Source organism: Poromitra crassiceps, assembly GCF_964638095.1.
Source record: "Poromitra crassiceps genome assembly, chromosome: 8".
Taxonomy (NCBI): Eukaryota; Metazoa; Chordata; class Actinopteri; order Beryciformes; family Melamphaidae; genus Poromitra; species Poromitra crassiceps.
This window is the reverse complement of record NC_139629.1, coordinates 36,559,934-36,587,433: the sequence shown is the minus strand read 5'-3', so window position 1 is coordinate 36,587,433 and position 27,500 is coordinate 36,559,934. Positions and strand designations below refer to the sequence as shown.

At 47.8% G+C, this 27,500-nt stretch overlaps 1 protein-coding gene across 1 annotated transcript in view; it reads right to left on the bottom strand.

Annotated features, from left to right (window-relative positions):
• The window catches only part of LOC310781349 (cadherin-4-like), a gene marked incomplete at both ends in the record, with an annotated part of 346,500 nt that overhangs the window by 13,555 nt on the left and 305,445 nt on the right, over positions 1-27,500 (bottom strand). Inside the window, 3 exons of the mRNA XM_083641961.1 lie at positions 3,360-3,502; positions 13,582-13,838; positions 18,693-18,878. Coding sequence (XP_083498087.1) covers positions 3,360-3,502; positions 13,582-13,838; positions 18,693-18,878 — 586 coding nt within the window. The remainder of the gene's footprint in view (positions 1-3,359; positions 3,503-13,581; positions 13,839-18,692; positions 18,879-27,500) is intronic.

The window sequence follows — 27,500 nt, the reverse complement described above, 5'->3', positions numbered from 1 at the left end:
ATATGGAGGCTATATGAGGGCACTTTCCATCATGCGGTCTCCGCCTCTCGATGCCCCGCCCCCATCCTACCATGCAGTCTCCGCCTCTCTGTGCCCCGCCCCCATCCTACCATGCAGTCTCCGCCTCTCTGTGCCCCGCCCCCATCCTACCAGTCTCACAGTCTCACACCACCCCAGCACTTCTTACCATAATCCCTCTCACATACTGACGGCTGGCACTCCAGCAACACCCACATAGTCGGTCTGATGCAGACACGCACGCACGCACACACACACACACACACACACACAAGCACACACACGCGCGCACACACACACACACACACACACACACACACACACACACACACACACACACACACACACACACGCACGCACACACACACACATCTCCTTGAACTGCTGGCTTCCCATCTTTTGATCCTGCCACCATTCTGAAATCAGCCAAACCTAGTGGTAGCAGGACTGTCTAAACTGTCCAGTGAAATCAGCCAAACCTAGTGGTAGCAGGACTGTCTAAACTGTGCAGTGAAATCAGCCAAACCTAGTGGTAACAGGACTGTCTAAACTGTGTAGTGAAATCAGCCAAACCTAGTGGTAGCAGGCCTGTCTAAACTGTCCAGTGAAATCAGCCAAACCTAGTGGTAGCAGGACTGTCTAAACTGTGTAGTGAAATCAGCCAAACCTAGTGGTAGCAGGACTGTCTAAACTGTCCAGTGAAATCAGCCAAACCTAGTGGTAGCAGGCCTGTCTACACTGTCCAGTGAAATCAGCCAAACCTAGCGGTAGCAGGACTGTCTAAACTGTCCAGTGAAATCAGCCAAACCTAGTGGTAGCAGGCCTGTCTACACTGTCCAGTGAAATCAGCTAAACCTAGTGGTAGCAGGACTGTCTAAACTGTCCAGTGAAATCAGCCAAACCTAGTGGCAGCAGGTCTGTCTAAACTGTGCAGTGAAATCAGCCAAACCTAGTGGTTGTGTAGTGAAATCAGCCAAACCTAGTGGTAGCAGGTCTGTCTAAACTGTGCAGTGAAATCAGCCAAACCTAGTGGTTGTGTAGTGAAATCAGCCAAACCTAGTGGTAGCAGGCCTGTCTAGCAGGCCGTGTGCAGTGTGAGGCGGAAGACCAAGCTCCCTCCTCCATACACCATCTCCACAAATCTACAGTCTGTAACGATGTTCACAGCATTCTCATGATAATGAAAAGAATGCTGAGGATGCCTTTGGAGGTCAGACAGACAGTCACAACCACAACCCTCCATAGCACTGGGTCTTAGTTGTGGGAACTTAAGAGGGGAAGACAGGTGCCTGACCTGGTTTATGGGCTAATAGGTTTCTGAGGGGCCAAGGCACTTCAGAGAAAGAAGGCAAAGTTATTGAAATAATAAAGAAGGGTATATAATGACAGGAACATAACAACAGGGAGTAAAAGTGTGGATGAGAGAGAGAGAAAGTGGAATGTTTGTGAAGTCTTAAGGATGGCAGTGTGTCACCACCAATACACTGTATGTGACATCTAATCCGGTCCCCGATGCCTTTCTCAACACAAACAACACAGGAGGTGCCACATCGTGCTCTCTCTCTCACACAGCGTCAGTCAAGCCAAACAGGTGTCCCCAAACGCACACGGGCAAACTCACATCAACACCCACATTTCTAATCATGTATTCTCTGAAATTGGTGGTCTGATATTTCTATGAGTGTGGGAGGGGAGGGGAGGGGAGGGGAGACCAGCTGTATGGAATGCCATCTCTAACCCAGCTGCACTTCTCCATGAACAAGGGTCACTTGAAAAAGAGATCATTGATCTCAAGTGACTAGCTGGTAAAATAAAGGTAAAAAAAACAACCTTCACTTCTGTGTGAAGATCTCCAACTGCTTTTTTCCCAACTGGGAACAATAGATGAGAGAGTTACTTTAGGTGAGCTTTAGTTGTGTTGACACTGTTTTTAAACAAAGTCCACATACTTTATCGATCATCTCCTCTCTCTGAGTGAGTGAGTGAGTCAGTGAGTGAGTGAGTGAGTGAGTGAGTGAGTCAGTCAGTCAGTCAGTCAGTGAGTGACTCAGTGAGTGAGTCAGTGAGTGAGTGAGTCAGTGAGTGAGTGAGTCAGTGAGTCTGTAAGCCCTTGAGGCTCTTCTAGGTCGGCTCTCCTGAGTCCGGGCAAAAAATATCCAAAAACATAAAGAATATAATGCTGTCAAACACAGTGGGCAACATGTATTAATCTGAACCTTTATCTTATCTAGGGGAAGTTGGAGCGCTGACCCCTTGATCTTGTCCACCCCCCCCACTAAACATTCACACAGTTCCTTTCAAGGGACTTGTTGAGGGAGGGGGAAGAGCTGCTCATTCCCTTTTCCCACCAAATGTTTCCAGCCAGTCTGGGGATTTGAACCACCAACCTTCCAGCCACAAGCCCAGGACATAATGATGACATCGTAAATTATCGAAGCAATCACACACATTATAGAAAATGTGAGATACTCTCTTCAAAGTGCTTTGGGGTTTGCTGCTCCAATTTCCATTTTGGTGCATAATAGCAGACCCAGAAACCGGTCTTGCCAAGTTCAGAATTGATGTGTGGGTTATTTAAAAGTGACCAGTCGTGTGATCCGGCACTATCATCACTGGAATTGAAAGAGAGTAGAAATGTAAGAAAGACACAAGGAGAGCTTCTAAAGTGGAGCTTGTAGATAAATGTCATGCGTTATTTTGTGAAAGACCAGCCAACTTTCTGATATAAATCCTGATGGTCAGGGTGATATTTCTCTCCTGTAATCAAATGCAAGTCACTGTGGTAAACCGCATCAAAACCCTCAGCGCGCGCGGGGGGGGATGTGATTACTCACAAAATGTCTCCATAATCTAAAACAAATATGTAAAATATGTTCAGTACACATTAGTCTTTGTTATCAGCAAATGAGAAGACTGAAGCATGCTTTTTCTATATATATATATATGTGATTTTTTTTTACATGTGTGATATATATATATATATATATATATATATATATATATATATATATATATATATATATATATATATATATATATATATTTTACACACTGTATGCATGTATATATATATATGTATATGTATAAATATATGTATATATATGTGTGTGTGTGTGTGTGTGTGTGTGTGTGTGTGTGTGTGTGTGTGTGTGTAGAAACCAAATGTTTTTGACATGATTCATTCTTACCTTCAGTTCTTGTGCAGTTTAATTAACTGTGGATGGACTTTAATAGATGTGTGGGAGGAAGGACAAAAGCTCCGTGGAAAAAAGACGGATAAGAAAATGTAATATTGAACGGCTTCATTTGATTTCCCCTCTTATTCAAAAAGAGCCTCTTACCATTGTCTGTTGCCAGGAATGTGGCTTCGTAGATATTGTTCTTCACATAGACAGACTCTCGGTCGAGGGTCGCCGTGGTCACGATCTGACCGTTGGTTCTGTTGATGGACAGCCAGTCGGCCGGGTCGTTCAGTTTAGAATACCTAAAACACACACAGGAGACAGACAGACAGACGGGTCGTTCAGTTTAGAATACCTAAAACACACACAGGGGGCAGACAGACAGACAGACAGACGGGAAAGTTCTCAGTTAAGTTACATTTTCTTCCAAGCGTGGTGCTTCACACGCACATGGCCACAAAACTCACAGCAGCCTGACCTTCACACCGTTAAATTCTTCATCGACTTTTCCTCCAGAGCTGCAGCTCCACTCCCCTGTAGCAGGCGTTCAACTCAATTACCTCCCCAGTTAAGCACTACTGCAACTGTGTGTATCAGGGTGTGTATCTATCAGGGTGTGTATATATGCGTGTATCTATCAGGGTGTGTATATATGTGTGTATCTATCAGGGTGTGTATATATATGTGTGTTTAGAACACGGCTCTCTTGAATACTCGATTCTGATTGGTCAATCAACAAGATTCACCGGTCATTATTTCTCGACAACCGACCGCTGCTCTGCCACACCTGGATTAATCAGTTGATAAGAGCATTTTGTCTGCAGACACTACTAATTAGGCCAACCAGTTGCAGCTGTGGTGTCTTGTGTGCCAATATGAAACCCCTTTGTCGTTGAAAACGCTATTAAAAAATCTATTTGAATAATTATTTTTGTCAGATTACTGAAATAATTTAGTTGTAGGCCGTGTTCTAAGCGGGATAATGTATTGTGAGCCGGTGATTACTGGAAATAATGACCTTCAGGTGAATGATTAAGCCCTCCGCTGCACGTCGGGCTCAATCATTCACCTGTCGGTCATTATTTCGCCAGTAATCACCGGCTCACAATACATTATCCCTTACATATATGTGTGTATCAGGGTGTGTATATGTGTGTGTTACATGGACAGATTCAAGTGAGTCTGTTTGCATTGCCTATGCATTGAGGCTGTGGGTGGCTGGGCGGGGGGGCGTGGGGGTTGATAGGATTTCAGTAGGTACTGTTCGTCAAACAGAGTGGATGTGTGGTAGAGGGTGGAGGTGGTAGCGGGTGGAGGCACCACGCGAGAAGCAGAGCAGGAGAGGAACTAGGTATCATCTGGAGGATTTAACCCCAATCTCGCTCTGATGTATCTGTGTGGCTGTTTCGCAGGCTCTGCCGCTTTGGGCTCGCTCGGCATTTTTCAATTCCATCTGATCTCTGCCAACCCGTTGGCGCCTCACCTCATCTTCCTGTGCTTTGCTATTCATACATTTCCTCAGCCCTGTCCTTATCTTCTCATCCTCCTCCTCCGTGTTTCCGCGGGTTCATCGCCCGCCACCGGGCTGCAATCTGGCTTTTCCTCTATATTGTGCAACATCATCCGTGCTCTGACGACACCTTTGGCCTCGGGCGACCAGGTTTTTTTTCCACATCGATTTAATTTGCTCAAAGTCAGTTGGAGCCGCGGAGCGGAGTCATTACGTTGACATATACTCTCACCTCTTAAAGCCGTCCAAGTTGAAATGAGGTTGACCTCAGGCTTGCTTTAGTGTTTTGATAATCAGCTGTAGACTGTCAGTGTAAACAGCCCTCTTGTGTATTCATGTAGGATTAAATAATGCACGTGTATTTCTGGCTACGGGGCGGAAAGTGGAAGCCTTGACTGGAGGGAAGGGTGGAGGTATATGGAGGAGGGGGGCGGGTGGTGCACGGAGCGTATCATCTCCTCTCCCCTGCAGAGAGGGAGGTGGGATTTTCCCAGCAGGCAGTGGGGCATGATCCCAGCAGGCATCATGATCCCAGGGATCAGAGAAATGACATTCCCGCGCTCCGGAATGTTTTTTTCCACACAGGCGCGCTGAGACCACTGGCTGGCAGACTGTGAGATCACCACCAGGGGGCTGGAGTGTGTCCAGCACAGTGGGGTGGGGAGGGGGCTTTCCCGGATAAAAGGGTGAGGGCCAGTGCCAGGGCCAGGGCCAGTGCCAGGGCCAGGGCCAGGGCCAGTGCCAGGGCCAGTGCTACGGTGGGTTTTGTTCGCCTGGATCCCTTTTGACTTTGCCAAACTAGACCCTGTCTATCTGGGGTGGGAGGAAGCTGTTCTCTGTCTCTCCAGTGGAGGGCAGACAAGCCTGAGCTCTTCTCACTGAGTGGAACCAAAACCCTGGGGAGAGAGAGAGAGAGAGAGAGAGAGAGAGAGAGAGAGAGACAGAGAGAGAATAGAGGGAGAGAGAGAGAGAGAGGGGGGGAGAGAGAATAGAGGGAGAGAGAGAGAGAGAGGGGGAGAGAGAGAGAGAGAGAGAGAGAGAGAGAGAGAGAGAGAGAGAGAGAGAATAGAGGGAGTAGAGATTTAGGAGAAGAAAGACCCCTCTCTCTCTCTCTCTCTCTCTCTCTCTCTCTCTCTCTCTCTCTCTCTCTCTCTCTCCTTACCTCCATTATAGTCTATGAAAGACGGCCGGAGTCTATTCTTCCCCGGGTCCCCTGCATGATAACACGGCCCGATGATAAAAGTCACACTTTAATTAAGTCTCCTAAACAGTCCTGAATGCAGACGTAATAAAGCTTCTATGAGCAGAATGAAGTCCACAATGATCCTTCCAGCCGAGGCAATTTCCAGCGCGCTGAGAAGACAATCCATCCCATAATGACTCATTTTCTTAAGGAGAAAGAAGAGAAACTAAGTTAAGGTTAAGGGCAGCTCAGCGGGATATTGAACGCCGATCTCAATCTCGCTGGTTTGCTCCAAATGCCCATTTCCTCTTAATTAAATCCCGCGCTGTGGGGATCAGGTTTTTCCGATGGCATTCAATTAAACGATAGCGCATCCTCTGGCCATTAGAGGGAGCAACGCCTCAGAAGTACCCCCAATGTTTTTGTTTACAAATCCCAACTGTCAACAACAACAACAACAACACTGCTGCGGGCAACTGGCACTCCCCATCGCTCACTTTTTAATGAAGCGCTCTGCCACTTTCCATTTCCTTGGAAAGGTAAACAGTCTTGTTTACCCCGATTCCTTTTTGGGAGGAAAAATCTGGTTAAAATGTTAGACTTTGAGTGAAAGTTTGACTTCCTTCCTGCGTCGTCTTTCCAGTGCCTCCCCGAGCACTCCTCCAGGCGCAAGCTCCCCTCGTAATAGGAGGTGGTTGGTTTGTGTGTATGGCTAGGTGTGTGATTAGGCCTGGCAGTGTGTGTGTGTGTATGGCTAGGTGTGTGATTAGGCCTGGCAGTGTGTGTGTGTATAGCTAGGTGTGTGATTAGGCCTGGCAGTGTGTGAGTGTATAGCTAGGTGTGTGATTAGGCCTGGCAGTGTGTGAGTGTATAGCTAGGTGTGTGATTAGGCCTGGCAGTGTGTGTGTGTGTATAGCTAGGTGTGTGATTAGGCCTGGCAGTGTGTGAGTGTATAGCTAGGTGTGTGATTAGGCCTGGCAGTGTGTGTGTGTGTATGGCTAGGTGTGTGATTAGGCCTGGCAGTGTGTGTGTGTGTATAGCTAGGTGTGTGATTAGGCCTGGCAGTGTGTGTGTGTGTGTATAGCTAGGTGTGTGATTAGGCCTGGCAGTGTGTGTGCGTGTATGGCTAGGTGTGTGATTAGGCCTGGCAGTGTGTGTGTGTGTATGGCTAGGTGTGTGATTAGGCCTGGCAGTGTGTGTGTGTGTGTGTGTGTGTGTGTGTGTGTGTGTGTGTGTATGGCTAGGTGTGTGATTAGGCCTGGCAGTGTGTGTGTGTGTGTGTGTGTGTGTGTGTGTGTGTGTGTGTGTGTGTGTGTATAGCTAGGTGTGTGATTAGGCCTGACAGTGTGTGTGTGTATAGCTAGGTGTGTGATTAGGCCTGGCAGTGTGTGTGTGTGTGTGTGTGTGTGTGTGTGTGTGTATGGCTAGGTGTGTGATTAGGCCTGACAGTGTGTGTGTGTATAGCTAGGTGTGTGATTAGGCCTGGCAGTGTGTGTGTGTGTGTGTGTGTGTGTGTGTGTGTGTGTGTGTGTGTGTGTGTGTGTGTGTGTGTGTGTGTGTGTGTGTGTGTGTGTGTGTGTGTGTGTATGGCTAAGTGTGTGATTAGGCCTGGCAGTGTGTGTGTGTATAGCTAGGTGTGTGATTAGGCCTGGCAGTGTGTGTGTGTGTATGGCTAGGTGTGTGATTAGGCCTGGCAGTGTGTGTGTGTGTATGGCTAGGTGTGTGATTAGGCCTGGCAGTGTGTGTGTGTGTGTGAGTGTGTGTGTGTGTGTGTGTGTGTGTGTGTGTGTGTGTGTGTGTATGGCTAGGTGTGTGATTAGGCCTGGCAGTGTGTGTGTGTGTGTGTGTGTGTGTGTGTGTGTGTGTGTGTGTGTGTGTGTGTGTGTGTGTGTGTGTGTGTGTGTGTGTGTGTGTATAGCTAGGTGTGTGATTAGGCCTGACAGTGTGTGTGTGTATAGCTAGGTGTGTGATTAGGCCTGGCAGTGTGTGTGTGTGTGTGTGTGTGTGTGTGTGTGTGTGTGTGTGTGTGTGTGTGTGTGTGTGTGTGTGTGTGTGTGTATGGCTAGGTGTGTGATTAGGCCTGACAGTGTGTGTGTGTATAGCTAGGTGTGTGATTAGGCCTGGCAGTGTGTGTGTGTGTGTGTGTGTGTGTGTGTGTGTGTGTGTGTGTGTGTGTGTGTGTGTGTGTGTGTGTGTGTGTATGGCTAGGTGTGTGATTAGGCCTGGCAGTGTGTGTGTGTATGGCTAGGTGTGTGATTAGGCCTGGCAGTGTGTGTGTGTGTATAGCTAGGTGTGTGATTAGGCCTGGCAGTGTGTGTGTGTATGGCTAGGTGTGTGATTAGGCCTGGCAGTGTGTGTGTGTGTATAGCTAGGTGTGTGATTAGGCCTGGCAGTGTGTGTGTGTGTATGGCTAGGTGTGTGATTAGGCCTGGCAGTGTGTGTGTGTGTGTATAGCTAGGTGTGTGATTAGGCCTGGCAGTGTGTGTGTGTGTATAGCTAGGTGTGTGATTAGGCCTGGCAGTGTGTGTGTGTGTGTATGGCTAGGTGTGTGATTAGGCCTGGCAGTGTGTGTGTGTGTATGGCTAGGTGTGTGATTAGGCCTGGCAGTGTGTGTGTGTGTATGGCTAGGTGTGTGATTAGGCCTGGCAGTGTGTGTGTGTATAGCTAGGTGTGTGATTAGGCCTGGCAGTGTGTGTGTGTGTATAGCTAGGTGTGTGATTAGGCCTGGCAGTGTGTGTGTGTGTATAGCTAGGTGTGTGATTAGGCCTGGCAGTGTGTGTGTGTATGGCTAGGTGTGTGATTAGGCCTGGCAGTGTGTGTGTGTGTGTGTGTGTGTGTGTGTGTGTGTGTATGGCTAGGTGTGTGATTAGGCCTGGCAGTGTGTGTGTGTGTGTGTGTGTGTGTGTGTGTGTGTGTGTGTGTGTGTGTGTGTGTGTGTGTGTGTGTGTGTGTGTGTGTGTGTGTGTGTGTATAGCTAGGTGTGTGATCAGGCCTGGCAGGTTAGTGATCTTAGCGAGCAGGAGGGAGAGGTATGACATTTATTTTTCAAACCCTGTGACCCTGAGGATGAAAAATGCATCATGTCTCCAGCTCAGCCGAGGCGCTTTGGGTCATCATTTATGCCGGTGTCTCCAATCCCGTGTCCCGACTCCGCCGACCCCCGACCTTACTGCTCTCTGTCTGACAGCTGATGCATGATACCTTACTCACCCCCAATCTCCCCCCAACCCCAACAGGACCCTGTCAGTCAGTCAGTCAGTCAGTCAGTCAGTCAGTCTGTCCCTACCTCCTCTGATGAGCACCTGTCAGTCAGTCAGTCAGTCCCTCCTCTGAGGAGCACCTGTCAAAGCTCACACCTTGACCTGGACTCAGCTCCTGTCCTGACAACACCCCCCATAGTCCCTCAGCTCCACCTGACTCTCCACCTTCATGGCTCTCCTCTCTGCCACAGCCGTCCATTTACCTTTATGACGTATAGCTCTTTGTCATATGCAAAGAAGTAGCCCCATAAATTACATAAATTACGATGTTGTGTCAAAGCTAAATGCCTCCTCCAACTACCAGGACGTCATGTGTCATGTGACTGTATGATGGATGGGGGGCGGGTCGTGTGCACATGGAGACCGTGTGAAGATGGACGTGAAAGAGCGTCTTTTCGCCGAGTGGCAGGAATGAGCGCACGATGATCTCATCTCACCTGAATGCATTTCTTCGAAATAATGAGAATCCAGAAGATGATGTGAAGGGAACAGCTGTGTGATGACTGTCCTCTCATAACAGTCCAGAGTAGATACCTTTCACGCAACTGATGCAAAGCAGACCGAGATCCTATCCAGATGAGAGCAGAATAAGGAGGTTTTGATGTGTGTGTGTTCGTGTGTGTGTGTGTGTGTGTGTGTGTGTGTGTGTGTGTTCGTGTGTGTGTGTGTGTGTGTGTGTGTGTGTGTGTGTGTGTGTGTGTGTGTGTGTGTGTGTGTTCGTGTGTGTGTGTGTGTGTGTGTGTGTGTGTTCGTGTGAAGGGGACCATGACAGAACACGGTATGCTTATGCGAGACCAACACATTTCTGATATGTACTGCAGTCTCAAAGTGGTCTTGGAAAACAGAGAGAGGGGGGGGGGGGGGCGAGAGAGGTGAACGTGAATTTAGCAGGGAGAGATCAAGATAGAGATACAGGGAGATAGAGAGCGAGAGAGAGAGAGCGAGAGAGAGAGATGGAGAGAGAGAGAGAGAGAGAGATGGAGAGAGAGAGAGATGGAGAGAGAGAGAGAGAGAGAGAGAGAGATGGAGAGAGAGATGGAGAGAGAGAGAGAGAGAGAGAGAGAGAGATGGAGAGAGAGAGAGAGAGAGAGAGAGATGGAGAGAGAGAGAGAGAGAGATGGAGAGAGAGAGAGAGAGAGATGGAGAGAGAGATGGAGAGAGAGAGAGAGAGAGAGATGGAGAGAGAGAGAGAGAGAGAGAGATGGAGAGAGAGATGGAGAGAGAGAGAGAGAGAGAGATGGAGAGAGAGAGAGAGAGCGCACAGCTGGCGATTTTGGCGCCTTCCTAAATTATAATGTACACCCAATTTACTCTCATTTGCTGTTAAATTAGCTGGCAAATGTGTTTAGATCTTTTCCCCAGAGAAAAGGCAGAGGAGAGGCTGGTGGAGTGTGAGGGGCTGGAAAGAGGTGGTATTAATGTCAGAGAGCGTTAATACCAGCTCAATTAGCATAGCGCGCGCCGCACGTGTCATACTGTACCGTGCAGTCACGTGACGCCATACAGCCAATCACACTAAACACTCCCAGTGCTGAGAACAGGTGTGTGTAGAGATGATGATGCACGCGTGTTCCTGCGTCTGAGCCATCGTAATCTAAAGCCTCTTTTCGTCTCTTTTGCAGCGTCGATACTGAGCCGACTGCTTCATAGATCGCATGTCTGGGTGTGTGAGCTAGGCATGGGTCCATTTCCGGTTTTACCGATTCGGTTCGGTGTACAAGCCCAAACCGGTTTGATCACGTGCGAATCGTTTTTTTTTATATATATAAAAAAATAGTGCCGATCCATTCTGATTGCACTATTTTTCATATTAGCCTCTTCTCAAGTTGCACTAGTAGGCAAAAGTCTTATTTTGTTTATTATGTTGATGTTTGAAGAAAAGTTAAGCTGAATAGTTATGAGAAATAAAAACAGTGTGTTGTTACAAACAGTGGTTAAAAACAGTGGTTCTGCTTATTTTTATTCAGTGTTAGTGCTGGTTGGCATACCAGCTTAAGCTGTGTTCACACCGAGATATTTATTTCTCTCTCTGTCGCTCGACTGAACCCTTTGGAATCGCTGTGTCGCTCTGTTTAAATCGCTCATCAATAGGCACAATAATTGACGGACATCTGGGGGCTATAACGTTACGCAATGTCATGATATTTGTCCACTACGAGCCACCGTAGTTGTTTACAAGCTAAGCCTATCAGCGTGCTCCTAATGCGAGCTCTATAGACCAAATCACCGTGACGTCACCATGTAAACAAATTTACTTCCGGGTACCACTTGGGGAAGGCGGCAGGTTTAAATGTGCGTGTTGTCAAATAAATGCTGTCAAACCCTCTCGTTGTTTTCGGCCGACTACTTTCAATTTAAATGGTTAAACGGTTGGTAAACATGCTTGTCCGACGTATCTAGCCTTTCTTCTGTGTTTGTTTTATGTAGTGTTAGCTAGCTAATAATGTTTGTTTGTCTGTCAAACTCGCTGTTTTTTTGCAGACTCGTAACCTCGCGTCACCAGGCTCTTCTCGGCGAGAGCAGACTCGTTAACGTTACAGACAGAGCTACCGACGCCACGTTAATTTAATTTAGCGTCAAGTCTACTCTGGTCTGGTCCAACAGGTAAATAAGCTAGTCTGGTCTCCACTAACGTTAGTGAAAGTGTTGTTATGAATGATATTAAACAACAACACAACACGGACGAACCATTTTTGTCTTCTTTGTCTGTTTTTGTCTTCAACACGTCAGTTTGTGCCGTTCACCGCCATTATAATGTGTGGACCCAGGGGTACCCGGACGTAAATGTAAACATCCCGCTGATTTGGTCTATACCGGTAGTACAGACTTCACTTCATGTCAGCTGTCAGCCTGTCAATGCGGTTTGTTGCCACACAATAAACCAGCGGTTTGTTCCAAGCCAGTGTGATCCTTGACTCGCTCTCACACGGCAGCCAATCAGCGTTGAACAGCGAGCGACTGATGCCAGCGTATTTCATCTCGGGCGACGAGCGTATTTTCTCCCTGTCGCTCTGTCTCTGTCGCTCGGATGCCCAGCGATTTTTCTCCCGGGCGAATATACGCTCAATCGCTCGTTTGCATTGACTTTGTATGTAAACTTGATGCCAGCGAAAAACTTGAATAGGTCGGTGTGAACGCAGCTTTAGAGGTGCATTATCGCCACCAACTGCAGTCGCATTACAGTCATTTATGGGCTACACTAAAAAAAATAAAAAATAAAAAATAAAATAAATTGTAAAATTTGATATACCGGTTTGATATACGGTTTTTTGGGGAATATCGAACTGGTTTCAAAATTTTCAAACCGACCCATGCCTAGTGTGAGCGGCCCTCCTGTCACCTGACAGCAGGACTAAAGGAAGGCCAGCTGCTCACTTAAAAGGTGGCTTTACATGTAAAAGCTACAGAGCCTTTAGCACAGAGCCAGAGCACTGCAGGTGGACAGAATGCTGTGTCAGGACTCTGGGCTCAGGCCAGCTGTGCTCTCTCTCTCTCTCTCTCTCTTCCTACCTCTCTCTCTCTCCCTCTCTCTCTTCCTACCTCTCTCTCTCCCTCTCTCTCTCTCTCTCTCTCTCTCTGCATGCATGTGCTCACACTACCTATAGAATGCACACACAGCTCTGATGACGCCAGAGGCGTGTGGCTTCTATTAACCCTGTTACCCTCCTCACCTGCAGAGTAGTTGTGCGCTGGCAGATAAACTTTGCACAGTAAGAGACTGTGAGAGGACAGGCAACGCCAAAATATAGCTCCATCCCTGAACTATGACCCCTAACTACTGAGATGGAACCCGCCCAGGAGGCATTTTAGTGCTGCCGGTGCATAAAGAGCCAGGTACAGTATGTACTTACAAAGCAACTAGCTGGGATTTAAAGTTCAATTGGACCATGTTGTTCCAGGTCCAACCAGAAGTGCACTCAGAGAGTGCACACCTGCGCCAAGGCCAATACTCCTACTCTGCTATGATAAGCCTTTTTTCTTTTTTTTGTCAGATCGGATCAGAACCCTAACTCTCACCCACTCATACCCCCCGAGCCACTCCCCCTACTCCCCCTAACCCCGCCCCTTTCCTCCCACCACCCACATAAACCTAGTGAGTGACCTCTAGAACCACACCTCTGTACGACCTTCCTATCCCTAGCTACAGCCCCTTTTCCATAGCCCCGCCCCCTTGCTTGACCCGAAATCGGATCGGAGCCACGCCAAAATGTGATGGGTTCTTCCTTGGCCCGTGCTGCACCTTTCCACCAAGTTTCATGAAAATCCAACCCAGTAGATTGAACATAATCCTGCTCACAGACAAGACAAACGGCACTGAGAACATAACCTCCATAGTGGTGGAGGTAATGACTGACCAGAATGCAATTATCAAATGTCATTAGACAAAGAGAGGTTAGTTGAACAATGAGTTCAAAGGTCACTCAGTACCTGATGATCTGCTGCATCTGTAGCCGGTCTGGGTCGGAGGCTGAGAAGGTGGCGAGGCTGGTGCCGGCCGGGACGCCCTCCTCAAAGCGGATGTGTTTGGGGTTGGTGGGGAAGTAAGGTGGCTCGTTGACGTCCTGGACGGAGATGGTGACCCCGGCCGTGGACTGCAGGGACGACTGGATGCCACTGGCCAGGTGGGCCTGGTTAGACACCACCACCGTCAGCATGAAGGCACGGTTCATCTCAAAGTCTACCGGCTGCAGCGAGCGAGGGAGAAAGAGCCAGAGAAGCGGTAAAAACTTTTAAAACCTGCTTTCAGTCCTTCTGTTAAGTAAGCACTCAAATGCAGCGTTGTGTCTGTCAGCATTATTGCACACAAATCCTCTAGTATAAATTGAACACTGCAATATAGACAATTCTGTTCCATCATCGGCGGCACAGGTGGCTCAGTGGTTAGCACTATTGCCTCACAGCAAGAAGGTTGCGGGTTCGAATCTCCCGTTTGCACGTTTTCCCCGTGTTTGCGTGGGTTTCCTCCTCCCACAGTCTAAAAGAAACGTTCATATACATGATGCTGCGTTCGTCACAGAGGAGGATAAAGTTTTTTCTCGAATTGTCGGGTAAAACTTTTTTAAGTGGATCCAAACAACTAGCAACTACATGTGATGGTGATTCCAGTGTGAAAGTCCCTGTCATCACTTCTCCTCTCTGTGCTGCTGTGGCCGGCTGAAGCTGCCATCAGCCTCGCTGCTGATAAAGCACATGATCAATGGAGAGATGCGCTGCTGAGAGCCCTGCTTAGATGAATCGGGCCGAATTTTATCTCTAAAGTTTGACGACCAAGGGACGCCCCCCCCCCCCACACACACACACACACTGTACACACACACTGTACACACACACACACTGTACACACACACTGTACACACACACACACACACACACACACACACATTCACGCTGAGAAGAGGCAGCAGGGCTTAGGCTATTCATAGGGTGCTGTCATGGCTCTACCTTGTGCTTGTATTTGTGTGTGTGTGTGTGTGTGTGTGTGTGTGTGTGTGTGTGTGTGTGTGTGTGTGTGTGCGCGTGTGTGTGTGTGCGAGTGCGAGTGCGAGTGTGTGTGCGAGTGCGAGTGTGTGTTGTGTGTGCGCGAGTGTGTGTGTGTGTGTGCGAGTGCGAGTGCGAGTGTGTGTGTGTGTGTGTGCGAGTGCGTGCGAGTGCGTGTTTGTGCGTGCGAGTGTGTGTGTGAGTGCGAGTGTGTGTGAGTGTGTGTGCGAGTGTGTGGTCTGCAGGGGGTTCTGTTGGCTGAGCCTAAACCAAAGTGACAGCTCTGTGCTCTCCTAATGAAGACGACACGATCAGGTTCAAATGACAACAGGAAGTAAAGGAAAGAACAAACATGCTGCGTGTAGGTAGTGCTGCTGGCACGCGCCTAGATAGGCAGCTGATGTTTACCTGCCTGCAGGCTGCTTGTGATGCTGACGATAACGACTTTGAGCACATCTGTATGTTGCATCGTCTTTGTGTTGTTATCAGAGGACAGTGTGGCAGCATGGCGTCCATATAAAACCAGCCTTTGAAATCACGCAGCTTGGTTGACGAGGGCATTGGAGTAGACAAGCTTGTGTGTGTGTGTGTGTGTGTGTGCGCGTGCGCACCAGTGTGTAGTCTGGTGTTACAACATGCCTGTGTTGTGTGTGCGTGAGTGATTGAATGGAAACACACGTGTGTGTGTGTTTGTGTGCGTGACCCTATGGTGCACCGGGATCCCATTTACAGGCTGACCACGCTCAAGGCTCTTTGATCAACAGCCAGTGGTATTCAGAGCACAGGGAGGTCCACTGTATAGCTGTAGGCAGACTCAAACACACACACACACACACACACGCACGCACGGACGCACACACACACGCACGCACGCACACACACATATACGCACACACACACGCACACACACACACACACGCACACACACACACACACACACACACACACGCACGCACGGACGCACACACACGCACGCACGCACACACACACATACACACACACGCACACACACACACACAGACACACACACACCCTGAGGGAAGCCAGAGGGGGTGGGAGGTCACTAACATGACTTCCATCTTTTGCCCATGAAGCTATCAAATCCTTCCATCTGCTCTACATCTCCTCTCCTTCCCCCCTTTGACCTCATGTGTTCCTTCCTTACTCTAACTTCCTGTCGGCCCCTCGGTCTCCTTCTCCTCTGGCCCTGCTCTCCATGTGCTCCTCTCTCTCTACGGCCCCGCGTGCGTCTCTCAATCCGTGGAAATCCGTCTCTCCAGCTCGCTTCTCCCCCTCCTCTCCTCTCCCCCCCCCCTCCGTCATCCCCCGCGTGCTCATCATAAGCCCGCGATTTACATATCATTTACATATCTTAATGACTGCTTCCGAGCGAGCGCGTCAGTGTGTTTGTGTGTTTGTGCACCGCGCTCGTTTGTGTGTGCCGACTCCATCATTACCGTTCTCCGAAAATGAGAATGGCGTCTCGCGCGCTTCCCCGGGGACTCGTCTAAATGTGTGACATGTTCTGGTGAAGACCTCAGCCCTTGTTTACAGAGTCTCCCCGAGTCCCTGGTGGGAGATTGCTGCTGCACACACCTTAGACGTCAGTGTGAGTCGTCGTCGATGTGTCTCTCTACTACCCCGGCGCTGGTAGAAACAGAGAACAGCGCGCTAGCTGGAGCCTCCTCCTCGGCTGTTTCACCTCTCGCAAGTTGTCTGGGGTTGGTAAGCGTTTCCCCCGCGGAGCAAGTCGAAGCTATTCTGTTGACTCGTTGAGACAGTCTATTCCCTGTTCCTCCCAGGAGGCCCCCTGTCTTCTTATTTGATGATTTCCTGATAGCCTCCCATGGGTCAGTCACTACAGGAGCTCAGAGCGCGCCTGCTGCATTTTACATCAGGGGAGCGAGACGAGTGCAGAGGAATGGATTATAAAAAGGCAGTCATCTAGAGATAATGAAGAGATTCCAAATGCCAATGCTCAGGGCTCCGGGTGCTGTGGGAATTATAGAGAGATGTTATTGCTGTGTGTTTTTTTTTTTAATATTATTGTAGGATATGAGATCCGATTTGCGCGACTCGGAGACAGAATACCCTGGGGTCCGCTGGGTCGCGTCAATGACAAGTTATTTCCACGAGAAAATGTGCTACGTTCTAAGCACATTCAAGCCATTCAAGGGTGAACGATATACAAAGAGTACACACAAAATAGTACACACATATACACATGTACACACATATACACATGTACACACAAATACACATGTACACACATATACACATGTACACACATATACACATGTACCTGTTCATACAATACGTGTGAATGCTTCACAGTGCTGCTGAGCACAAAGTGTCTTGGCGCGAGGCGCAGATCAGAACATTGCGATGTCCTTAATCCTTTTGTACACACACAGAGAATATAAGCCTATTTGACTTTCATATGGATAGTGTTTACTGTTAGCCATGATGTGTTTTTCCCCTCAGGTAAATGGGCTGAAGAACTAAACAACCTCTAAGTGAGCGCTAACGCTAACATAGCAGCTTGTAATGAGACCAGGCTTTGTTGTTGCTGTCATTTAGCACAGCGGCTAGAACATTATGAGTGCATAAAAACCATCGCCTTTGTAATTGAGAAATCAATACCTAATTTGCTGCAATGGTCTGGGCCAGCTATTGTGTTTCAGTCTGTGTGTGTGTGTGTGTGTGTGTGTGTGTGTGTGTGTGTGTGTGTGTGTGTGAGACCAGACCATGTGGCTGCTTCTGAAGGACGCGGCGGCCTCCGATCGCTCATGTGGACATAAAGGGGCCTTTGAAAGGCAAAGAGCCCAATCTGTCCTGAGCTGACATGCTATTACCTGCAGCTAACGTCCAGACACGCTATTACCTGCAGCTAACGTTCAGACACGCTATTACCTGCAGCTAACGTCCAGACACGCTATTACCTGCAGCTAACGTCCAGACACGCTATTACCTGCAGCTAACGTCCAGACACGCTATTACCTGCAGCTAACGTCCAGACACGCTATTACCTGCAGCTAATGTCCAGACACGCTATTACCTGCAGCTAACGTTCAGACACGCTATTACCTGCAGCTAACGTCCAGACACGCTATTACCTGCAGCTAACGTCCAGACACGCTATTACCTGCAGCTAACGTCCAGACATGCTATTACCTGCAGCTAACGTCCAGACATGCTATTACCTGCAGCTAACGTGACACGGTATTACCTGCAGCTAACGTCCAGACATGCTATTACCTGCAGCTAACGTGACACGCTATTACCTGCAGCTAACGTCCAGACACGCTATTACCTGCAGCTAACGTTCAGACACGCTATTACCTGCAGCTAATGTCCAGACATGCTATTACCTGCAGCTAACGTTCAGACACACTATTACCTGCAGCTAACGTCCAGACACGCTATTATCTGCAGCTAACGTCCAGACACGCTATTTCCTGCAGCTAACGTTCAGACACGCTATTACCTGCAGCTAACGTCCAGACATGCTATTACATGCAGCTAACGTTCAGACACGCTATTACCTGCAGCTAACATCCAGACATGCTATTACCTGCAGCTAACGTTCAGACTAGGGATGTCAATTTTCGGTTAATTTCACTTTCGATTAACCGACGCTAATAATCGATTAACCTATCGGTTAATTCATAATTTTTTAATATATATATATATATTTTTTAATATTAACTGATAGACCGACAGCAATAACCGAACAACGACGTTAGAGACGGTTAATCGATTAACGGTTAACCGTTGACATCCCTAGTTCAGACATGCTATTACCTGCAGCTAACGTCCAGACATGCTACCTGCAGCTAACGTTCAGACACGCTATTACCTGCAGCTAACGTCCAGACACGCTATTACCTGCAGCTAACGTCCAGACACGCTATTACCTGCAGCTAACGTCCAGACACGCTATTACCTGCAGCTAACGTCCAGACACGCTATTACCTGCAGCTAACGTCCAGACACCTTCTCACCCTAAGGAGGGACACAAGCTGGGCATGTGCCAGTAGTTCGGTGCTGGCGCGTCTTACCTTCACCACGGTGACCATGCCGTCGTTGGAGATGGGGTCCGTGCGGATGGTGAAGTGTCCAGAAGCGTCTCCGCTGATGATCCTGTAGATGGCGTTCCAGTTGGGCGAGTGAGGCTGGTCGGCGTCGATCACCGTCAGGTTAGCCACCACCACGTCCACCCGGTTCTCTGGGACCTCACCGGAAAACTGATGGAGGGAGGGAGAGAGAGAGAGAGAGAGAGAGAGACAGAGAGAGTAAAATGTTACCACACTTACTTACACTTATGGTGCTTCTATATATCTGTATTTCCACTGTGTGGATGAGGCCTTCTGGGATCTCATAGAAGCCATTTGACCATCATCTTTACAAACTGCCACTAAGAGCCTATCACTCTTTTTCGTGTTTCTTTACACAGCAGCTCTTCCTCCTTTCAGCTTTTCAGGTGCACCAAATGTAATGATCCAACTCTATCCCTGCTCCTGAGTGCTATCAACAAGTGGCAAACACACACACACACACACACACACACACACACAGACAGACAGACAGTAACACATCACACACACACACACACACACACAGACAAACAGACACGCACACAGACAGACAGACAGTAACACATCACACAAACACACACACACACAGACACGCACACAGACAGACAGACAGTAACACATCACACACACACACACACACACACACAAACAGACACGCACACAGACAGACAGACAGTAACACATCACACAAACACACACACACACACACACACACACACACAGACACGCACACAGACAGACAGACAGTAACACATCACACACACACACACACACACACACACACACAGACAGACAGTAACACATCACACAACGTTCCAATCTCAATGTGTTTTCCGCCTTTTCCCACATTCCCCCATGCTTGATGAGCAATAATATTCAATCCCTTTGAAAGCCAGAGTGACAAGAAGGCAGGAGAGGGTGTGTGTGTGTGTGTGTGTGTGTGTGTGTGTGTGTGTGTGTGTGAGCAGAGAGGAGCCTGTGTATGTGTGTGTGTGTGTGGGGGGGGGGGGGGGGGGGGCTTGAAACAGCTGTTTGAGTGTGTATGAGGGGCTTTGAGATGTCCCCTCGCTGTACAAACACATGTGCTTTGTCCTGATAAGCCTGATGAGGAGTGAGCTGCTGTCTGTCATGTGTCCGTTCTGCTGCCCGCCGCGCTCAGGGGATGAAGCAGACACCAACAACTATATACTGCCACGCCCGGAAGTGCCCCACCTAGTGGCCCAGCCCACCCACTTAGTGACCAACAGCAGGGGGTCGAGTCGTTGCCGTGTCATCGCCGCACATCTGGCGGCAGCAGGCGCACAGCCACCGCGTCGCCACGGGTAACAGGCGTGAACCAGGCACTGAGCCGCTTATGTGAGTGTCGGATATCAAAGAGCAAAGCCCCAGACCAAACACTCCGACAGACCATAATACCCCTGCTGCCTAGCAACCCACACATCCAACCAGCCAGCAGCCCACAGCAGCCGATAGATCAGGGGGCGGTTCAGAGACTCAATGACATTCTTAAGACAACAGACGAGTCCAGGTGGTCTTGATGCACGGCCCCCATTGATAGTACTGTAGGCAGGCTGTGATGTGGTGTGTTTGTGTGGTTTATTACTGTAGACAGGTTGTGATGTGATGTGTTTGTGTGGTTTATTACTGTAGGCAGGCTGTGATGTGGTGTGTTTGTGTGGTTTATTACTGTAGGCAGGCTGTGATGTGGTGTGTTTGTGTGGTTTATTACTGTAGGCAGACTGTGATGTGGTGTGTTTGTGTGGTTTATTACTGTAGGCAGGCTGTGATGTGGTGTGTTTGTGTGGTTTATTACTGTAGACAGGTTGTGATGTGGTGTGTTTGTGTGGTTTATTACTGTAGACAGGCTGTGATGTGGTGTGTTTGTGTGGTTTATTACTGTAGACAGGCTGTGATGTGGTGTGTTTGTGTGGTTTATTACTGTAGACAGGCTGTGATGTGGTGTGTTTGTGTGGTTTATTACTGTAGGCAGGCTGTGATGTGGTGTGTTTGTGTGGTTTATTACTGTAGACAGGCTGTGATGTGGTGTGTTTGTGTGGTTTATTACTGTAGGCAGGTTGTGATGTGGTGTGTTTGTGTGGTTTATTACTGTAGACAGGCTGTGATGTGGTGTGTTTGTGTGGTTTATTACTGTAGGCAGGCTGTGATGTGGTGTGTTTGTGTGGTTTATTACTGTAGACAGGTTGTGATGTGCTGTGTTTGTGTGGTTTATTACTGTAGGCAGGTTGTGATGTGCTGTGTTTGTGTGGTTTATTACTGTAGGCAGGTTGTGATGTGGTGTGTTTGTGTGGTTTATTACTGTAGGCAGGTTGTGATGTGGTGTGTTTGTGTGGTTTATTACTGTAGACAGGCTGTGATGTGGTGTGTTTGTGTGGTTTATTACTGTAGACAGGTTGTGATGTGCTGTGTTTGTGTGGTTTATTACTGTAGACAGGCTGTGATGTGGTGTGTTTGTGTGGTTTATTACTGTAGACAGGTTGTGATGTGCTGTGTTTGTGTGGTTTATTACTGTAGGCAGGTTGTGATGTGGTGTGTTTGTGTGGTTTATTACTGTAGGCAGGTTGTGATGTGGTGTGTTTGTGTGGTTTATTACTGTAGACAGGTTGTGATGTGGTGTGTTTGTGTGGTTTATTACTGTAGACAGGCTGTGATGTGGTGTGTTTGTGTGGTTTATTACTGTAGACAGGTTGTGATGTGATGTGTTTGTGTGGTTTATTACTGTAGGCAGGTTGTGATGTGGTGTGTTTGTGTGGTTTATTACTGTAGACAGGTTGTGATGTGGTGTGTTTGTGTGGTTTATTACTGTAGGCAGGTTGTGATGTGGTGTGTTTGTGTGGTTTATTACTGTAGGCAGGCTGTGATGTGGTGTGTTTGTGTGGTTTATTACTGTAGACAGGTTGTGATGTGGTGTGTTTGTGTGGTTTATTACTGTAGACAGGTTGTGATGTGGTGTGTGTGTGTGGTTTATTACTGTAGGCAGGCTGTGATGTGGTGTGTTTGTGTGGTTTATTACTGTAGACAGGTTGTGATGTGGTGTGTGTGTGTGGTTTATTACTGTAGACAGGTTGTGATGTGGTGTGTTTGTGTGGTTTATTACTGTAGACAGGCTGTGATGTGGTGTGTTTGTGTGGTTTATTACTGTAGACAGGTTGTGATGTGGTGTGTTTGTGTGGTTTATTACTGTAGGCAGGCTGTGATGTGGTGTGTTTGTGTGGTTTATTACTGTAGGCAGGCTGTGATGTGGTGTGTTTGTGTGGTTTATTACTGTAGGCAGGCTGTGATGTGGTGTGTTTGTGTGGTGTATTACTGTAGACAGGTTGTGATGTGGTGTGTTTGTGTGGTTTATTACTGTAGGCAGGTTGTGATGTGGTGTGTTTGTGTTGTTTATTACTGTAGACAGACTGTGATGTGGTGTGTTTGTGTGGTTTATTACTGTAGGCAGGCTGTGATGTGGTGTGTTTGTGTGGTTTATTACTGTAGACAGGCTGTAATGTGATGTGTTTGTGTGGTTTATTACTGTAGGCAGGCTGTGATGTGGTGTGTTTGTGTGGTTTATTACTGTAGACAGGCTGTGATGTGGTGTGTTTGTGTGGTTTATTACTGTAGGCAAGTTGTGTTGTGATGTGGTGTGTTTGTGTGGTTTATTACTGTAGACAGGCTGTGATGTGGTGTGTTTGTGTGGTTTATTACTGTAGACAGGTTGTGATGTGGTGTGTTTGTGTGGTTTATTACTGTAGACAGGTTGTGATGTGGTGTGTTTGTGTGGTTTATTACTGTAGGCAGGTTGTGATGTGGTGTGTTTGTGTGGTTTATTACTGTAGGCAGGCTGTGATGTGGTGTGTTTGTGTGGTTTATTACTGTAGACAGGTTGTGATGTGGTGTGTCTGTGTGGTTTATTACTGTAGACAGGTTGTGATGTGGTGTGTTTGTGTGGTTTATTACTGTAGACAGGTTGTGATGTGGTGTGTTTGTGTGGTTTATTACTGTAGACAGGTTGTGATGTGGTGTGTGTGTGTGTGTGGTTTATTACTGTAGGCAGGCTGTGATGTGGTGTGTTTGTGTGGTTTATTACTGTAGACAGGTTGTGATGTGGTGTGTGTGTGTGGTTTATTACTGTAGACAGGTTGTGATGTGGTGTGTTTGTGTGGTTTATTACTGTAGACAGGCTGTGATGTGGTGTGTTTGTGTGGTTTATTACTGTAGACAGGTTGTGATGTGGTGTGTTTGTGTGGTTTATTACTGTAGGCAGGCTGTGATGTCGTGTGTTTGTGTGGTTTATTACTGTAGGCAGGCTGTGATGTGGTGTGTTTGTGTGGTTTATTACTGTAGGCAGGCTGTGATGTGGTGTGTTTGTGTGGTGTATTACTGTAGACAGGTTGTGATGTGGTGTGTTTGTGTGGTTTATTACTGTAGGCAGGTTGTGATGTGGTGTGTTTGTGTTGTTTATTACTGTAGACAGACTGTGATGTGGTGTGTTTGTGTGGTTTATTACTGTAGGCAGGCTGTGATGTGGTGTGTTTGTGTGGTTTATTACTGTAGACAGGCTGTAATGTGATGTGTTTGTGTGGTTTATTACTGTAGGCAGGCTGTGATGTGGTGTGTTTGTGTGGTTTATTACTGTAGACAGGCTGTGATGTGGTGTGTTTGTGTGGTTTATTACTGTAGGCAAGTTGTGATGTGGTGTGTTTGTGTGGTTTATTACTGTAGGCAGGTTGTGATGTGGTGTGTTTGTGTGGTTTATTACTGTAGACAGGCTGTGATGTGGTGTGTTTGTGTGGTTTATTACTGTAGACAGGCTGTGATGTGGTGTGTTTGTGTGGTTTATTACTGTAGACAGGCTGTGATGTGGTGTGTTTGTGTGGTTTATTACTGTAGGCAGGTTGTGATGTGGTGTGTTTGTGTGGTTTATTACTGTAGGCAGGTTGTGATGTGGTGTGTTTGTGTGGTTTATTACTGTAGACAGGCTGTGATGTGGTGTGTTTGTGTGGTTTATTACTGTAGACAGGCTGTGATGTGGTGTGTTTGTGTGGTTTATTACTGTAGGCAGGTTGTGATGTGGTGTGTTTGTGTGGTTTATTACTGTAGACAGGCTGTGATGTGGTGTGTTTGTGTGGTTTATTACTGTAGGCAGGTTGTGATGTGGTGTGTTTGTGTGGTTTATTACTGTAGGCAGGCTGTGATGTGGTGTGTTTGTGTGGTTTATTACTGTAGGCAGGCTGTGATGTGGTGTGTTTGTGTGGTTTATTACTGTAGGCAGGCTGTGATGTGGTGTGTTTGTGTGGTTTATTACTGTAGACAGGTTGTGATGTGGTGTGTTTGTGTGGTTTATTACTGTAGACAGGCTGTGATGTGGTGTGTTTGTGTGGTTTATTACTGTAGACAGGCTGTGATGTGGTGTGTTTGTGTGGTTTATTACTGTAGGCAGGTTGTGATGTGGTGTGTTTGTGTGGTTTATTACTGTAGCTTGGTTCAAGGACTCCCCGTTGCCAATTCAATAGAAGCATTTTCTTTGGGGTGTGGAGGAGGTGGCATTAAATAAGAACAGAATCCACAACACTCCTCACTCAGAGACGGCTCTTCAGCTCCTGAGGGCCCTTCAGGGTCTATCTCAGCACGCATGAAGGTAAAGGCTCGAGTGTCAACCAGGTCCAGCAATGCTCCTCTCATCCATCTCATTACATCATCATCTGATAATAATCTCCTTCTGACTCTCTGTTTGATACAGCAGCAGGGAGCCGGTGTCCTTCTCAATAACCGATTGTTTTACGACTTTTGTGATTTCGAACAGACACCCATTCATCTCTTTTAATCTCTCCAGGAAAACGCGGAGGTTGCCCCCCCCCCCCCTTCGCTCCTTGACTCTAACTCCCACTGATTTATGAGCTGAATACGACTTTGACTCTAACTCTTCCTGGTTCAATAGCAGATCACTGCAGGGACGTCCTGCTCAATAATGAATGCGTGTACGCCCGTGGTCAAACACCAGGCTCAAATCAGCTGTGATCAGGTAACTGCCCTCCATGCTGGTGTCGTCCACCTCTACTGTTGGAACAAAGGAGGGGAGGCGGGGCACTGGCAAACTCTTTGATTCTGATTGGCACAGAGTACAGTTGGCTTGATAAAGCACCTCATGGCAACACGCCCACCCTTTAGGTCTCTCTATCTTGGCAGGGGGGGGGGGGGGGAGGAGTCAAGGAGGCAGACTGGAATGGGAGCGATGTGACAGGAAACTTCATCATAAGGACTTTGTGAGGATGGGAAACAGGAAGGTGGCCAAGGAGGTCTTGCCTGACCACCAGAGGGTGTGCTTTTCCACATTACTGCAATATGAGCCATCCCATATCGCTGCCAGACGGTTTGTTACACAGAACCATCTGGGACCTCGTCTTGAGGAAACCGTTTCGAAAAGGGGGCGGGCGCGTAAAAAAAAAAAACCTGGCATGTGATTGGATGAACCACCTGTCTATCACCGTCTATCTCGGGGCTCGCTTCTCGTCATCGTCACGCCTAAATCCCGCCCCTAGCTGCCTCTGGATACGGATTGGTCGGGCCCACTCCTGGGATGGAGTTAACCCATTGATACCTGATGCAGCATTTGTGTGTGTATCCCTTTAAGTCTTAAAGGGATACACACACAAATGAGAGATATACACGCAAATGCTGCATCAGGTATCAATGGGTTAATCCAATAGCTCGAAGCGTGGCAAGATTGTGATCTCGCGAATATAGAGCTGCCTCACAAGGTTAATGCATATATGCATAAACAAGCAAACAAACAGAGGGATAACTAACGTTATGCCATCTACTGTATATGTAACACAAATAATGCAAACCTGCAGCAGAATAAGTGCCTCCGAGCCGAACACATACACACACACACCGCCCGGTGGCGTGTTGAGAAATAGGCCAGCCCCTGATAGGGCGTGATGAAATATTAATCATCGACATTAAAGACAAATTCCCCAAACTTTCTATTTCTGGGACACTTTGAAAGATCTATGGGGTTTATTGCAAAACACTAAATATTTGCATAATGGCCTGGCTGCGTTCTCAACAAAAATGACTTATACGTTCTCCCACCACTAAAACGGCTGATTTATGAAGGGAGTTGGTAAAAGTGCTCCGCTCATCACGGCTCCAGAACCTCCACTAAAGTTTACCATCAGTATCCGTGATAGCATTAACTTCCCTCTCCGGCGATGATGGAAAAGCACTTAAACACGCTGGAATACAGTTAGAGAATATCAATCTATTACTGGCCACTATCATCAATATGCCAACGTCACTGGAGATCTTTAATGCAGGGAGGGAGGGGGGGGGGGGGGGGGGGGGGGGGGGGGGGTGCCGCCGAGTCAGGAACAGCCTCTGATTTACAGAGGGCCATGTCTGTACTTTATCACTGCTGCTGGAGCAAATATCTCCTCCTAAGAGAAAATATTAAAGAATCCGTCATTCTCTCCCGTCTCCCCAATCACTCTCTCTCGTCACTTCTTCTCCCCCTGTTTTCTCATCTTCACCTCCGCGTGGGGTCTGCTCATCATCAGCTCCTCTCCTCTCTTTTACATTTTGTGCAGCGTTTCCCCCGTCTGCCCTCTCTCTCTCTCCCCGTGCTGCTGCCCCCTGCTGCTGCGTGTGATGTAGCGGCGCTCTGATGAGCTCTATGGCTGACACATGCTTAACGCCGACGCTAACTCATCATCATAAGGGTCTTAATAGCCCCCAGGGCAAAATGCTAATGCTAACTCCTCTGCTGCTGCTACCCCCCCCCCCCCCCCCCCCTCCTGGAAGCCAGGCCTACTGCTGATACTGCCACCACAGCCGGCAGTTGCAGTGCTAAGCACCTTATCTGCCCGAGAGGCCTGTCCTCTCACCACTAGTGAGAAAGCGTGCGGGCGAACGCACGCATTTTGAAAAGCCTGAAGACATACTGACACCTAGATGTCAAAAGAATTTCCATCATACCATTAAGGTATACAATACACTGATATGTAGGGTACATGAACCATACAGTCATCTTTGACAGTTTGACTGACAGTGCTTCCCTTTGACCCTTTTCCTTCACTAAATATATTGATGTCTTTGCCTCAGCACAGAAACCCTGTGACTCTCCCCGAGGTATCGACGGAAATAACCCAGGAAACAACCCAGGAAGTGAGTCTTGAAACTTCTCCGGTCAAACGATACCTGCATTCCATCCTTTTTGTACACAGAAAAAACAACAACGATTTGGATGGTTTTGCTCGCAGCCAATCACCGCAACGTTATTCGATTTAACGCGACGTGTGATTGGCCCACTGCCGCAGCGGCTACAACCCGTACAGTCTGTGGTGAGCGTGGTGTACAGTATGTGACGGTGCCAGTTCAACGTGCTGAGATGCCACCAAAATCTAAAAAGAAAAGAAAAAAGTATCCACCTTATTTCTAGCTGCCATGATGCCTGATGGGTGCTTCTTCCGCTTCCGGTGTCATTTTTTACACTGTTTTAACTTTTTTTTTTAAAAACGTCTATGAGGATTTTACAGCAGAGCCATTCTGCTCTACAGCCGTGTCGTTCGGGTGCTGGGATAACGTAATGCATTGTGGGTAGTCGGCTACTGTGGCTAATGCTAGCGGCTAGCGTAATAGTTACTTTACATGGCAGTAAAATGCCACTGAATGACCAAATTGATTTAACTTTTAACCATTTCGAGTAACACTGTTTCCATACAGACCCGCAGCGTTGGTTAGTTGTTTGTAACGTGACTATATTTATAA